Below are 13,931 nucleotides of genomic sequence, written 5' to 3'. Positions count from 1 at the left end.
GGGAATGAAAAATCAACAAGTTGAAGATGAGTCACTCGGAATACAGCAATCTCAGGAAGTGATAAGTAAAGAAGAAAGTTTTCACGAAAAACCTGAGAAAAATGATGTTTCCTGAACTGAAAGAATGTGTAACTTTAGACGTGACCGTACCGGAAATGACTCTGATCAGTAGAAGGAAGAGAAGTAAAATGAGGCTTAGATATATTTCTGTAAAGAAAAAGAAGAAAACGAAGAGAAAGAAATTGAAATCTGCAAAGAAATTTGAAAAAGCGTTAATGAAAGTGAAGAAGAAAGTTCGTAAAACATCTAAGAATGTTAGCGCAGAAAGATCAGACACAAGTATGAAAAAGATGAAACAAGAAAAGAGAGCAATGCATTCATCTGATGAGGGTGAAAGAAAGTCCCAAAAGAAACGAGACAGGAAAGAATGGAAGAAAGTTAAGAAGAAAGTTGCTAGTGATGATTCTCATAGTGAGGAAAATATACTAATGGACAACAAGAAACGAAAAGAAAAGATTTTAAGAAAAAGAGATAATACAAATAGTTTTGGCAGACTAATAGTTTCTCTACTTCACGAAAGTTGGAAGAAGAAGATGAAAAATGAAAAGCAGAGAGAAGAAGAAGAATAGGAAAAAAAGGCATGATAGCTACGACGAACAGGGATCTTTAGAAGTGAAAATAACAACCAAGACGTATAATTCAAGAAGAGATATTTTGAGTAGTCGATTGATAATGATGTTTTCCTAAAGTTGGTACATTTTATGTAAAATATCGAAATTTCCATTTCACTTGTAGAAATGTTGATAATCACTAGTTTATGTAAATTTTGATAAAATGATGGAAATTGTTCAAATGTAAATAAGCTGTCAAAAAAAAATGTTTGTATGTTGTTATGAGCCAAGTATATTGAAAATTGAGAAAATGAAAAGAAAAAGTTATTTAATGTCAGTTGTTTTGTATAAATTATGTGAAAACTAGTTGTGGTTCGATGAAAAAAAAAAGTATTGATGGTTGGTAAAAGTGCTGGTAAATATTATTATTGTCAATGAGCGGGTAGATATTGTAAAATTGAAAAATAGCTTTGTAAAAAGAAAAGTAATAAGATAAAAAAAATGGAAGTAAGCCTCAAAATCGTTAAGAATAATGAAGAACAAATGAGAAAGAAGATAGAACAGTCATGCTCAGAAGAAAGTTATTTGAGGAAATTCTTTGGAAAGCAATGTTAAATAGCATTAATAGAATGATGAAGTGATGAGAGTTCTTGGACATAGCTATATGAGGTAAAAGTCAGTATGTATTAAGATATAGTGCGAGAGAGGCACATAAATATGAGGTCGAAGGCGGACCGGAAATGTTGAAAAATATAAGGTCGAAGGCGGACCAAAAAATGAAAAATAGTAGGTCGAAGGCGAACCGAAAATCATTGTTGTTATGTAATAAAGTACATGCTGATATTTAAGTGAAAGAGTATGTCCAGAATTCTGTTGCAAGTTAATAAATAGTTTGTTAAAGAGATAAGCGACGTATTGTACGATGTAATTTCCTGAAATTAGTAATTTGAGCATGCTGATACACTAAAGAAGAAAGAAGAAGTGACAGGTAAAGATCATTGCAAGAGAAAGGAGGTTTACTGTTAGATTAATTTCATGAGTATGATGATATTTTGTAAAGATAGAAATCAAAATATTTTTATAATGTTCTACACTTACCCGCCTGTATCGGCTCTAGTAAATAATTGAATCACAACATGAAGAAAATTTAAAATTATGGAATTGCAGAAACAGTAAGAGGAGAATTTATGTAAATCAGTTGAAACAATTTGAAAACCTGCAAGACAATATGTAAATGATTGAAGTTACTTGTAGTATATTGATAAATTATGTGGTAATGATTCAAAGTTGATTTTATGTAATGTATGAAGGTATATATGTATTGAAAAGAAATTGAGTAATATGTTTATTATGCTTCAATGTTTACAAATTGTAATTGTGTATATTTTCTTGAGATTATTCTTACTATGTGATTGTAAGAAACGATTGAACAGAATTAATATGTGAAATTGAAGGAAAATCTATATGTGTTTACTATGTTATAAGATGTTTTGAAATTGTAACCTGAATTTTTTTTTCTTTAAAAAAAAATGTATGTACGAGGGCTGGTCAAATATTTAAGGAGATAAAGAGACTTGGAAAGACATTAGCTCTCCTTGATCAGTCCATCTAATGCCTTTTTTGGGGAAGGGGCATCTATAACCGATTAATGTAAGACTTTTCCTCCGGAACGAATGAGGATAAAGAATACTTCACTCCTCTCTTAAGTAATAGACTGTTCTGGACTTTTGGCGCACAAAGACTGCAGTCGGCGGTTAGATGTTATGATGTTGCGTCTTTGCGGTTCGTGTTCGCGCGCTCGTTGCTGGCAAAACTTGGAAAATTTGCAGTGACACGAGCAGTTGACATTTTGATATTTCGTTACGTTGAAATGCTGAATTGAATAGTGAGTTCGATCCCAAAAACGAACTTGAACAGTGAACTTGCAGCCTGGAAGAAGGAAGAGTTGCAGCGTAACCGGATCGGATCGCCTTCTACAGACTGAAGCGGAATGATCAGGAAGTGCATTTAAGAAATTAGGAAGATACGTCAACAGTGGTTTTGTTAGTGATAAGTGAGCCTTATTTAAGTGTTGAGAGCCCTCGTGAATATGGTTTATGGATTATTAGCGTCGATCAGTATAAGGTAACAAGTACAGTGCTGAACTACAAAAAAACTAGCTAAAACCGTGAGTAATATTTCCAATGTGTTACATTTTTTTTATTTTGTGTTCATTTTATGCAAGGTTTATACATTGAAACTTCACCGAGACAATCAGGGCATTCTCTGTATATCCCTGTATCTGGATTTTCCGGTGTAAACCAGGTGAAGGAGACTTAACAAGGGCCTCCTTGCGATTGTTTAAGTAAAAATAGAATTTGAGTAATAAAAACATGTGAAATGTAATTTTCATCTTTGCTTCATTCATTTAATCAGGTTTTGTAAAAAACTGAAAAATCCTGCTTGTATCTTGAACGAAAGCAGGCAAACACATTTCAAAACCAAAATACTCTTTTTAATGTTATAAAGAGTAACATGTACAGTGTTGTTGTATTTATCAATGAGAATGACTTGTATTTTTTTTAATGTTGTTCTTACTGCGAAACAGTGGTTATATGAATACTCGAGACATTTTAACCTAGTAATTATGTACATACTTTTAAAAATACCAAATAAAAAAAAAACATTTTATGAAGTCACTTATATTTCAGGTACTTTAATCACAATTTGTTGACATACACACAAATACACAATTTACTGCAATATTATATAAAGTCTTACCTCACTGGAACGTACTATTGCCTTGTGCTAAAAGAAGTTTCGCTTGTGTCCACTTGGACCCCTGAAGTAATTGTATGAAAGGATGGAAGAACAGGAGTGACTACAGGTGGAGGAATCACAGGAATATCTTTGGCATGGTTCAGTGCTTCCGTGTAAACCATACTGTTCACTAATTCCTTGATCTTTGCTTTAACTAACGCTGAACCGACCGTGGACAACTGCTTCATGTGAGACACAACTTTCCTACAGAATTCCATTTCCTCACATTCATCAGGAAGTGGCTGTGGAGAAAGAGATTTTGAGCGTGGTTGAGGACAAGATTTTCGACGTAAACCATCGTCCTTTTGTGTTCTGCTGATACCAAAACATTGTGATGAAGCTGATCTTGGTGGAACAGACAATGTTGAATATTGTTCAGGCACATCAGAAATATTATGAACAACTTGTGCCATACCACTTAGTGGGTTATTTTGTGTTGTAACCCCAGATTGATACAACGACCTATCAGGATCCATCTGATCATTTCCTGCCGATTCACTTGAATACTGAACCTCAAATAAAACCTGCTGGATTCTGGTTTTGGCTAAAACTTTAGCTTCTGGAGACAGAGTTTTAATAATTCTTGCAATATTTGCACAAAATGCATCATCGTCATTACCACTGTACTCACCACTTACCTCACTTTCACATTTAACAAATGTTTCTTCACTAAACGTACTAGGGTCATTCGCATCAGCATCATAGATAGGACTTTCTTCCTTCACTAAAGCATCCATCTGAACCGCCATAAAAGAAGCTTCTTGTTCATCAGGACTCCCATCATCATGTATAACAGGCAAAGAGATGTTATATGCATATGGAACCTCAGAAACATCGATAAATTCTGGTTCTTTCATGAGATCCACTTCACCTTTTGGTTGACAATGAGTAGAAGATGCTCTACCTTTCCTATGGAGAGAAAGAAAAAACTTGTTATCATGAGATTTCTTGGTCATCTACAGCCTGTAAGATATCATATATGGTGACAGAATATCAAGACTTGTTTGTTGTCAAGGTAGATTCAGTTTTGTTGATTTATAACTGATATAATGCGAATGAATAGTAGGGATGGGCCAATATGAAATTTTGGTCGATACCGATAAGTTCCGATATAAAATTACAATGGTCCTTGAAGAACCTGAATGGATCATTGACAACCTATATAAATGCATGTTTCGAATGACTGCAGTGCAAAAGAAATTGCATATTTAGACATTTACTTACTGTATTAAAAAAGTAGGGCATGGAGATTATCTTTAGAAATTATAACAAAATGACAGAATTTTGCACTAAATTACAAGATATTTATTCTTACACGGATATGCCTATATCAATGTGGCAGTTAGCAAATCCTAACTTTGTAGTCCAAAATGGTATGTTGGTAATGCCGAAGTGCAGAAAAATAGGGAATTGATCTGCGCGCCATCTATTAGTATAGTTTCAAACCACGTCGGTTGACACACAGGCTGGTGTTTAAATATAGAACTACAAGCGCGCCCCGCTCGAAAGCACATTATTGCATCAGAAACGATTGGAACAATGGCTGCATATCCATTCTGTATGCTTACGAAATAAATTAACAAAAGCAAGCACTACAGATTTGGCTTTCTTCCAATAAAGGTCAATTCAATTCCGTGTGGGGAAAATGCTTTTATGAGGAGTAAGCGCAGATACTTTGTTGTAGAATAACTCTTGAAAAACTCGAAAGTCAAAACATTAATAATACCTGTCTATTGATATAAACACTTATTAATATGCAGATATTGTAAATTTGACTCCATGCTTTGTACCTCTCTTGCATGTTTGTTGAGCAAAAAATTAACATGTTAGTGAGCATGCTTTATAGGTCAAGTTCTAGAAATATGAAGGTATGAATAAAAATAATTTTAAAATTCACTGTAATATTTCCCCGAGAAGATCATTCAACAATAAAGCATGAATTGAAGGCAACACACATAATAAATAATTGACAAGAAAGAAAAAAAAAGATCCGTGACCAGGACTCAAAACTCGTATTACAAAACAACACGCTCCAAAAGGTGGTACCACTGCACCAAATTAGTGTTTGGAGATTGTCTCGCCTGGTAGATGGGATATCCCGGTCACAACTTCATCAAGCAAATTCTAGCAACTACGCTGCTTAATTTCCATATTTGCATGGACATTGGTAAGCTCTGACAAACAAAACAAGTCTTCTTCTGTACCAATTTTACAGTTTTATGAATCATATCTTGTTTAATCTGAGTGAAGTTGCGAGTGTGGAACTTCGATAGCTGCACGAGGCAGCCATGTGGCTCCGTAACTTCCAGTTAGGCTGGTAACTGCAAGAAGAAGTAGCAGTAAAGATAATCGCCACCAGAGTTCCAGTTACAAGCTAACTGTACATTGTAAAACCAAAATTTTCACAAACTTCCAGTTACGTGCTAACATGAACCTTAACTGTACATTGGAAAACCGGCCTTTATACACATAACTCTACATGGACTTTTTTTCATTCTACATTATGTGGGTGCCCAACAAACAGTTTGGAAACAAAGTTAGAAATCATTTCTTGTTTCACAAATGTGAGGTGGCAAGTCAATGAAAAAATAACAATTTTTTCAGCTATTACAGAAGGTTGTTTCATGTCGATGGCAACGATTTCGATCACCAGGGAACAGCACATAGGCACAGCACAGAGCAGCCAGAGCCGATAGGACGAAAGTACTGTGTGTTGACCTGCAAAGAAGATGGTTGGTGTGAGAGCGAGTGTTTATATGGCACCGAAAATTTCAGTCTTTTGGGGGGGGGGGGGGGTACATCTGTGTCCTTTCTGACGTTGGTTATAGTTATAGCCAGATAATTAAACAGTGCCAGGCGAAAGCCTTCCATGTGTCAAAGAAGGGCATCAAAGCAGTGTTGAATTGCCATAGAGCTTGCACCGTATTAGTTGCTCGAACCAGTCAAAGTGGGCCTCGGACATATCGGAAGCCCAAGCGTTCCCCTGATGTTGTGCGGAAAGTGAGATCCTTGGTGCGACGTGAAAACCCTGCAACGCAAAGAGCGATTGCACAGGCAGTGCAATGTTCCCCTGCAACTGTAAATCGCATCATAGCCCAAGATTTACAACTTGTGCGGAAGCACAAGGCTCAAGTTCATAAGCTGCGTGCCTCACATGTCCAGGAGAGGAAGACCAACAGTCGGAAGCTCTACGAACGCCAGCTGGCTGGGGACCGCTGGAAGTATGTGGTGTCCCTGGATGAAGCATGGGTGTATCTGTCGGGATGTGATAAAAAAACGGCCATCTACTATCGTCCACGTGATGCAAGAGGTCGATCTGAGTGGGTACGAGAATGTACTGAAAATTTTCCACGTGGGTTCATGGTTGTTGGTGGTTACTGCTATAACGGCAAACTTTGACTGCACAGAGTGGACAAAAAGGCTAAAATAAATGCAGCCTATTACCAGACGAATATTTTGGATCCACTTTACAGACATGATATCCCTTCTCTCTATGGCAGCGACACATCTCGCGTTGTCATCCACGAGGACAAGGCATCCAGTCATACGGCAAAGTCCACTCAGGCATACATGGATCGGATGGCACGTGAAACGGGCATTCATGCAATCCCCTTTACAGACATTCCTGTGAAATCCCCCGATGCCTCTCCTATGGATTTCTGTGGTTTTTTTCCGTTGTTGAAACGAGCCTTGGGAAGCAGACGGCCCCGCACAATTGAGGGTATTTGGAAAGCTTGTCAGGAGGAATGGGATCGTTTGGACCAATGTGTTCTTCAACGCAGTCTTATCCAATGGAAACTCCGCTGCAGGGCCATTGCTGCAAGACAGGGGTATCACGTGGAGCACCACCAATGGTTGCATCACAGATTTTCTTAAGGTGAGGTGGGTTCTAACTTTGTTACCATGGACGTGAAACGACCTTCTGTATTAACCCCAGGAATGTTTTGAGAATGTTGATGCAGGGTATCTATGTATTAGGGATGGCCAGATTCAAGCCCTTAAATATCCGGATAGCAGGTAATAATGGGCCTGGGTACTTGGTTCCAGGAACCAGACACACATACCCAGTTCTGGGTTCCAGATTTGAGTACCTTTGGAACTGGATAAGTTAGATCTGAAAATTGTTGACCCTACCTAGATTCAACCTCTGCTTATGTCTTGCAGATTTCTCTCAGGAACACCCCCAACACAGTCACCCTTTGAATATGATGTTAATATTGTACGAGGGGCATACTGAAAGTAATGAACAATAATTTTTCAAAACCAGAATCCACCAATACATGCAAACAACCCCAGCTATAAATATAGTTAGCCCAGATAATAATAAAAGTACCCTACCAAAAACAGTATACATCAATATATCATCACAAAATACAGACTTTACTGAATGCATCGAGGTAGTTTGACGTCATTAGCTTTGATCGTGTGAGCGCATGCAGTTGTTTCAAAATGGCTGACAGTAATGTTTCGTTTCCAAAATGTGCTCTGTTGAATTCCTTGTTATAGAGGGAATTCCTGCTGCTGAAATTCAGTATAGACTTCAGCGAACATATAGAGATGTATGCATGGGTGCTAGCAGTGCTAGAAGATGGGTAAAGCATTTTAAAGACGTTAAAGAACATCTTTCACCAGATTTTAAGAAACACGAGCATCAAAGATCAGCCTCAGAGCGGTTGCCCCCGAACTGCCTACATGGAACGCAACATGGAAAGAGTTCACAACATCTTTAAAGAAGACAGACGGGTCAATGTGGATACAATTGCAGCAGTACTTGATATAGGACACAGGGCAGTGCAGGAAAAATTTGTTGCCGCTGGGTCCCATGTTTATTGACGGCAGACCACAAGGTGCAGCGAAAAAACACCGCTCAAGAACTTCTTCAGAGATATCGCAAGGAGGGCGATGGTATTTTATTCAGTATTGTGACTGGTGATGAAAGCTGGTTCCATCTATATGAACTGGAAACAAAGCAGCAGAACATGGAATGGTACCATTCTACATTGCCAGCAAAAAATAAGGCCAAGACAGTGACGTCTGCTGGCAAAGTTATAGGCACCATCTTCTGGAACACAGAGGGTGCAACAAACAAGGTCGACCGCCCATTGCCAAGGCACACGACACACCGGCTTGGTCCCCTCGGAAGACCAAGACCGGGCGTCGCTGCCTACCAATTATCTTTCTGTTATAATATATACCACGACTAATTCTCATTTCCGGCGGGGCATGAGAGTCCGCATCCCAAAGTTCGGGTAAGGGTCTGCTTTTGAATATTAAAAAAAAAAAAAAAAAAAATGTTTACTTAACCAAGAACCTTAACTCTAAAGTAGGTAACCTTCCTTACGCTTAAACTTCCATCGTAATCGCACCCGCATCCCACTGACCAGTGAGGATACGCATGCGAGTCGCGAGCGAAATCAGCATAATCTAAACTGACATCTTATGGATTGATAAAGCCTCCGCCTCACTGACCAGTGACAGCGGGACACTTCATCAAACCAAAAGGAGGCCAGTTAATTTGTACTTATAAACCAAATTTACTATAAGGAAATACCCATTAACGATTACAAATTTATTTACATCTCAAATTTCCAATATTCACAATTCCCACATAGTTAGGTTAAAAGAAAAATATACAAACTTCTGATCAAAAGAAAAACTACAACCATGCCAAAAGATAAAATTTAGATCATTACAACTTCCATATTATAGTCAAAACTTTCTATTGAGTAAACATAAAACCCAGAGAGCACTCTCTTATATAACATGTCCACATCCCATCATGGAACTAACACAGCTGTAGCTTGGTTTCAATAAACAGGTAACAAATTATTAACTAAAGGTCGACAAAATTACTATTAACCAAAACCAAGGAAAAATTTGCATAACATCTTTCCGTAAATTTCTATTCGTGCTTCTGTCATATTTTCACATCTGCATCATGTTCTCTAGAACTCATGAGGTAAACTACCATCTTCAGGGTCAATCTCCAAAAACATTCACAACAAAATATAAGGGGAGCCTTTCTCTACCCAATATCAAAGCCATATCTCGGCCACAAATTACAAATGTCCACGTGGAATTCCTTAACATAATAGGGGACTCTATGTCTACCCTTTTTGGCTACTCACATTGCAAAAGCAAAACAATAGACTTTTAAATTAAATGAATGTCTAGAAAAACATATACTTGACCGGTTTCAAAAATACATCTAATATAAACCTAAATAAGAGAAACCAATAAACCTTCCTCAACTTTCCGGATACTCAGACTTTAAAACGGACCCGTAAACTATATAAGCTATCAGATTTAAAAGACACCCTCTGACCAGAGGTATGCTCTCGGATTAAACTAAAAAAGAATCAAATTTATTTAATTGAACCTCCTGACCAGGTGAATTCAGAATGATTTAGAATAAAAATTAACTTGACGAGAAGGATGTATATCTTTGATGAGCCTAATTTATTTAATTTGAATTTACATCGGAGCCACACTGACCAGTGCCAACTTCGACGGAATTTAAAATTTATGAATAATTTAAAAGTTTATATTATTAAGATTAAATATTTATATATGAATTAATTATTTATAAGCCTGCCAAAATCCCCTTTAAGGATCATGCTGACCAGCACAAATCCTGAAAGGTGGCTTACGGAAAACCTCGGACATTGTGGAAGGGAGAGCTGACCAGCCACTCCCCACACAACGCCCGTATTCTCCCAGCCCTGGACCTCGACAAGCGATTTAATCACCTAAAGATTCCGGAATATACTGATATACTGATTATTTTGCCAGCGAAACTGCTGGTATTTATACTCGCGGGATTGCGCAATTCTATACCCTGAATAAAAGATTTAGACACATGGAAAGTTATTTTTAGCGTTGAAAAAGCATATCGGACACAATGCAGCAAAACTTACAAAACCGCACAGCGCCGAACGAAAAAGAATCCATTGTTGATAAGAAAGAAAAAGAATGCAAGCTTCAACTTGCTTTGCATTCTTTTTCGCTTGGCAGAAACTGCGTTACAATTTTAACAAGGATAAAATATACATTCAAAAAGATTAGATTACAAAAGAATTTATATGAGGGCTATCGAAAAGTAATTTGAATAATAAAGAAGTTTACCAAAAATTTATCAATCGTTACAAGGGGTGCATTCTGGTTGAATTTCTTGAACCATAAATGCTCGCCATTATATCCAAACACTTCACAAGTTCCATCGTGCATTGCGGGATAAACATTCTAAAAAGAAAATCATTCTTCAACATGATACTGTACACTCAGCAACTGGAACGGAGCAACTATCTGCAAGCAACTGGAACGGAGTTCAACTGTAAGGATATTTTCAAGCTTCCAGAAAGGTGGGGAAAATGTGTACAAAGAAATGGAGAATTTGTTGAAAAGTAAAGAAAAGTCTGTAGATTATCATGTAGTATGTTTTCTTTAATAAAACCAAAACTCTGTTCATGAAAAATTGTTGCTCATTATTTTCAGTATGCCCCTTGTATTATAATAATAATGATAAGCATAGCCATTATAATACTTTCTATTAAGGTTATTTATACTATTCAAGTTTTATCAATGCCCTGACCCCCCCCCCCCCCAAATATTTCCGCAGACACCCATGGTGGTGTTATTCCTTCCATTTTTACATATTCATATATTCTTTATTCTTCTTGTCAGAAATAGTCACGAGCTCAAGATTCGTTCTCAGAAAATACATTTTAAAAAATATCCCTAGGTTTGAAAACTGCAATGAATTTCTATATCTTGAAAAATCAGCTCTTTATATCACATGAGTCAAATCAAAACCTTAATTTGTTTTTGTTTTCTAACTACTGTAGTAGGTTTCTGCGTGTAGGGTTGCACAAGTTTGATGCAATTTAGAATAGACCAATTGCCGATCCACATATATTTTTTTTAAAGTCTAAGTTAGTGCCTGTATACCTCAAGAAGAAGAATATTTGAAATCTATGTGCAGTCACTTTGAGCCACTGCGAAGGTCTTTCCACCCATCTCCATGCAGACTCATGCCATTGTTGAACTTCCTCCTCTATTTGTACACTGGCTGGCACGGTAAGCATGCATACACACATTGAATTTTCATTTGCCATAGAAATGTCTAAGTTTTAGGCTTCCGGAGGACAAGGAACGACTGCTCTTTGCTGGTGCATTTGTATGCAGAAGGCGCCATCTTTAAAATGACAAAAATGGTGTTGTAAAGCTCACTTGATCAGTGTTGCAACCTTGATGTAGTTTCGTAAATAACAGTAGATATCTCAGGTAAATTTGAGCTGTTTACCGTCTGTCCTGTAATTTTTGTTATACTTTTAAGGTTTTAATTTCACTATCCCTTGTAAGTTGCCTACAGAATTCAGGTTTTTGGCATGGAATGCATTTAATATGTTCTAGATATTACTACTATGAAATATGATTTCTAATACAAAATGTGGCACGAAAAGAATTTGCACTTACCGTATAGTTCGCAACACTGCAGTATCTTCCTCCTGTCTCTGTGGAAAAGGTACCTCAACATCACTCGCAATGTTCCTTTCTCTACAAAATAGAAAAAAAGTGAATTAATAAAAATGTATATATAGTATTTAAAATTATACATATACACACAGAAATATATGGCACTGATTCAAAAATTCATGCATTAAGTTTTAAGTTACGGCTTGTATGTGAAATGTTTGGATTACTTCTTCAATAGCACTTACGATACCATATTCTAATGGAAGGGTCCAATTTCTAGAGGAAATAAATTTCAGTCGTGCAATACGAATGAGTTGGTTTTAATTCCTCTTCATGCACAGTAAGGCTAATTGGGACTGGACCTACAGTTTAAAGTGGAATCCGAACCACTGTGTGCCTCCACCAGGTACTGAACCCACGACCCATTGATTACAAGGCAACAACGTAAAATATTTAAGATGCTATGATCGATACGGAAATGGAGTAAAATCATTATATCTTCCTATTTTCTTTATGAAAATGAAATCAAAATGGGGTTCCTGTACTCATAGTGGCTTGAATTGCACCTTGAGCCAACCTAGTCCATACCTCACAGCTTTCTATGATTCACAAGTTCATTGTGGGCCAAAATCTGTCCGAAGGTTTTTTTACCTGGATTTCTGAACAAGAATTAACTTCTATTGTTCTCATGGAATTATATTAACACTGACATTTTGGAGTTCCTGACAGGAATCTCATCCTGGACTGCTTGCACAAAAGTCAAGAGCACTAACCATTTGGCTAAATGCCACACATGAAGTAAACTAACAAATATTAACCACCTAAACTTCTGTTCATAATAATTACATTAGATATGAGTTACTAACTTCTTCTGTGACACTTAATTGTAGAGGTTCTATTAATTTCCATGATAGTGAAGCAAAGAGTTCCCAAGCGGATGGTGGCAGAGGCCACCAAATTTAATAGAACCTTTAGAAGTAAGTTTCACAGAAAAAGTAAGTAACTTACTTACGTCTAATTACAATATTTTTGGTTAATGAAAATAGAACAACATGAATCTTCTGGCTTCAAATTTCAATATGATTATAAATAAGCATATAAACATGCAGAACATTATTGATTGGTTGAGTTTATTTTTACTTTCCTTTTCTGCACTTTCGGCTAAATACGAGGGCCACTATTTATATTTTGAGGCTTGGCAACACTGATTGAAGTTAGGCGCGATTTGACGTTTGCACGGAATCGTCTCGCATTATTGACCATAACGTACTTCAAATGTTTTGTCAATAGCTTCATTTGTGTTGTTTATGTTGCCTTGGAGATTGCGCGACAACAATAAAATGGAATTAACTCGTCAACATTTTCGTGCGATGATTTTTTTACGATTTTCGACGTGGATTATCAAGACAAGAGTGCATCGATCAACTTACTTCCACATTTGGCGATGAAGCCCCATCCTTTGCCACTGTGAAACGCTGGTATAACGAATTTAATCGTGGCCGCCATTCGCTCACCGACGAGATTCGCGAAGGTCGTCCAAAATCAGTTGTTGTTCAAGAAAACATTGATGCTGTGCAAAACCTAATACTGCAAGATCGTCATGTGACATACTGTGAGATTGAGGCAACCATAGGCATTAGTTCCACCAGCATATATAAAATATTACATGATCATTTAGCTGTGAGAAAGGTATGTTCTCGTTGGATCCAACACAATTTGACAAAAACTCAAAAAGACGCTCGCGTCAATTGGTGCAAACAAATGCTCAATAAATACAATCGTGGTGCTTCAAAAGACGTATATAAGATTCTAACAGGTGACAAATCATGGATATATGCATATGAACGGAACGTAAACAGCAGTCGACTGTATGGATGTTTCAAGATTAACCCAATCCAACAAAAGTTGTTCACGCTCAAAGCACATCGAAACAAATGGTCGCCTGTTTTTTCGGGAAAACTGGTCATGTGGCAACTGTGCCTTTAGAGGAACGTAGAACGGTCAACTCTGAATGGTACACAACAATTTGTTTGCCAGAGGTCTTCG

The 13,931-nt window shown here is 37.1% G+C and overlaps 1 protein-coding gene across 5 annotated transcripts in view; it reads right to left on the bottom strand.

The window, feature by feature from the left end:
• Positions 1-3,291: 3,291 nt before the first annotated feature.
• LOC145980360 (uncharacterized) overlaps positions 3,292-13,931 on the bottom strand; it is a 33,038-nt gene continuing 22,398 nt past the window's right edge. For all 5 annotated transcript variants that reach the window (XM_083113414.1, XM_083113413.1, XM_083113415.1 and 2 more), the window contains 2 exons: positions 11,886-11,966; positions 3,292-4,319 (listed from right to left, as the gene is read on the bottom strand). In XM_083113414.1, the coding sequence (XP_082969540.1) occupies positions 3,386-4,319; positions 11,886-11,966 (1,015 nt within the window). In that variant the 3' untranslated portion in view covers positions 3,292-3,385. The remainder of the gene's footprint in view (positions 4,320-11,885; positions 11,967-13,931) is intronic.

Source organism: Lepisma saccharinum, chromosome 27 (genome assembly GCF_977018435.1).
Source record: "Lepisma saccharinum chromosome 27, izLepSacc3.1, whole genome shotgun sequence".
In the NCBI taxonomy this organism is placed as follows: Eukaryota; Metazoa; Arthropoda; class Insecta; order Zygentoma; family Lepismatidae; genus Lepisma; species Lepisma saccharinum.
Note: the sequence above shows the minus strand (reverse complement) of the source record. Positions and strands in the feature narration are given on the sequence as shown.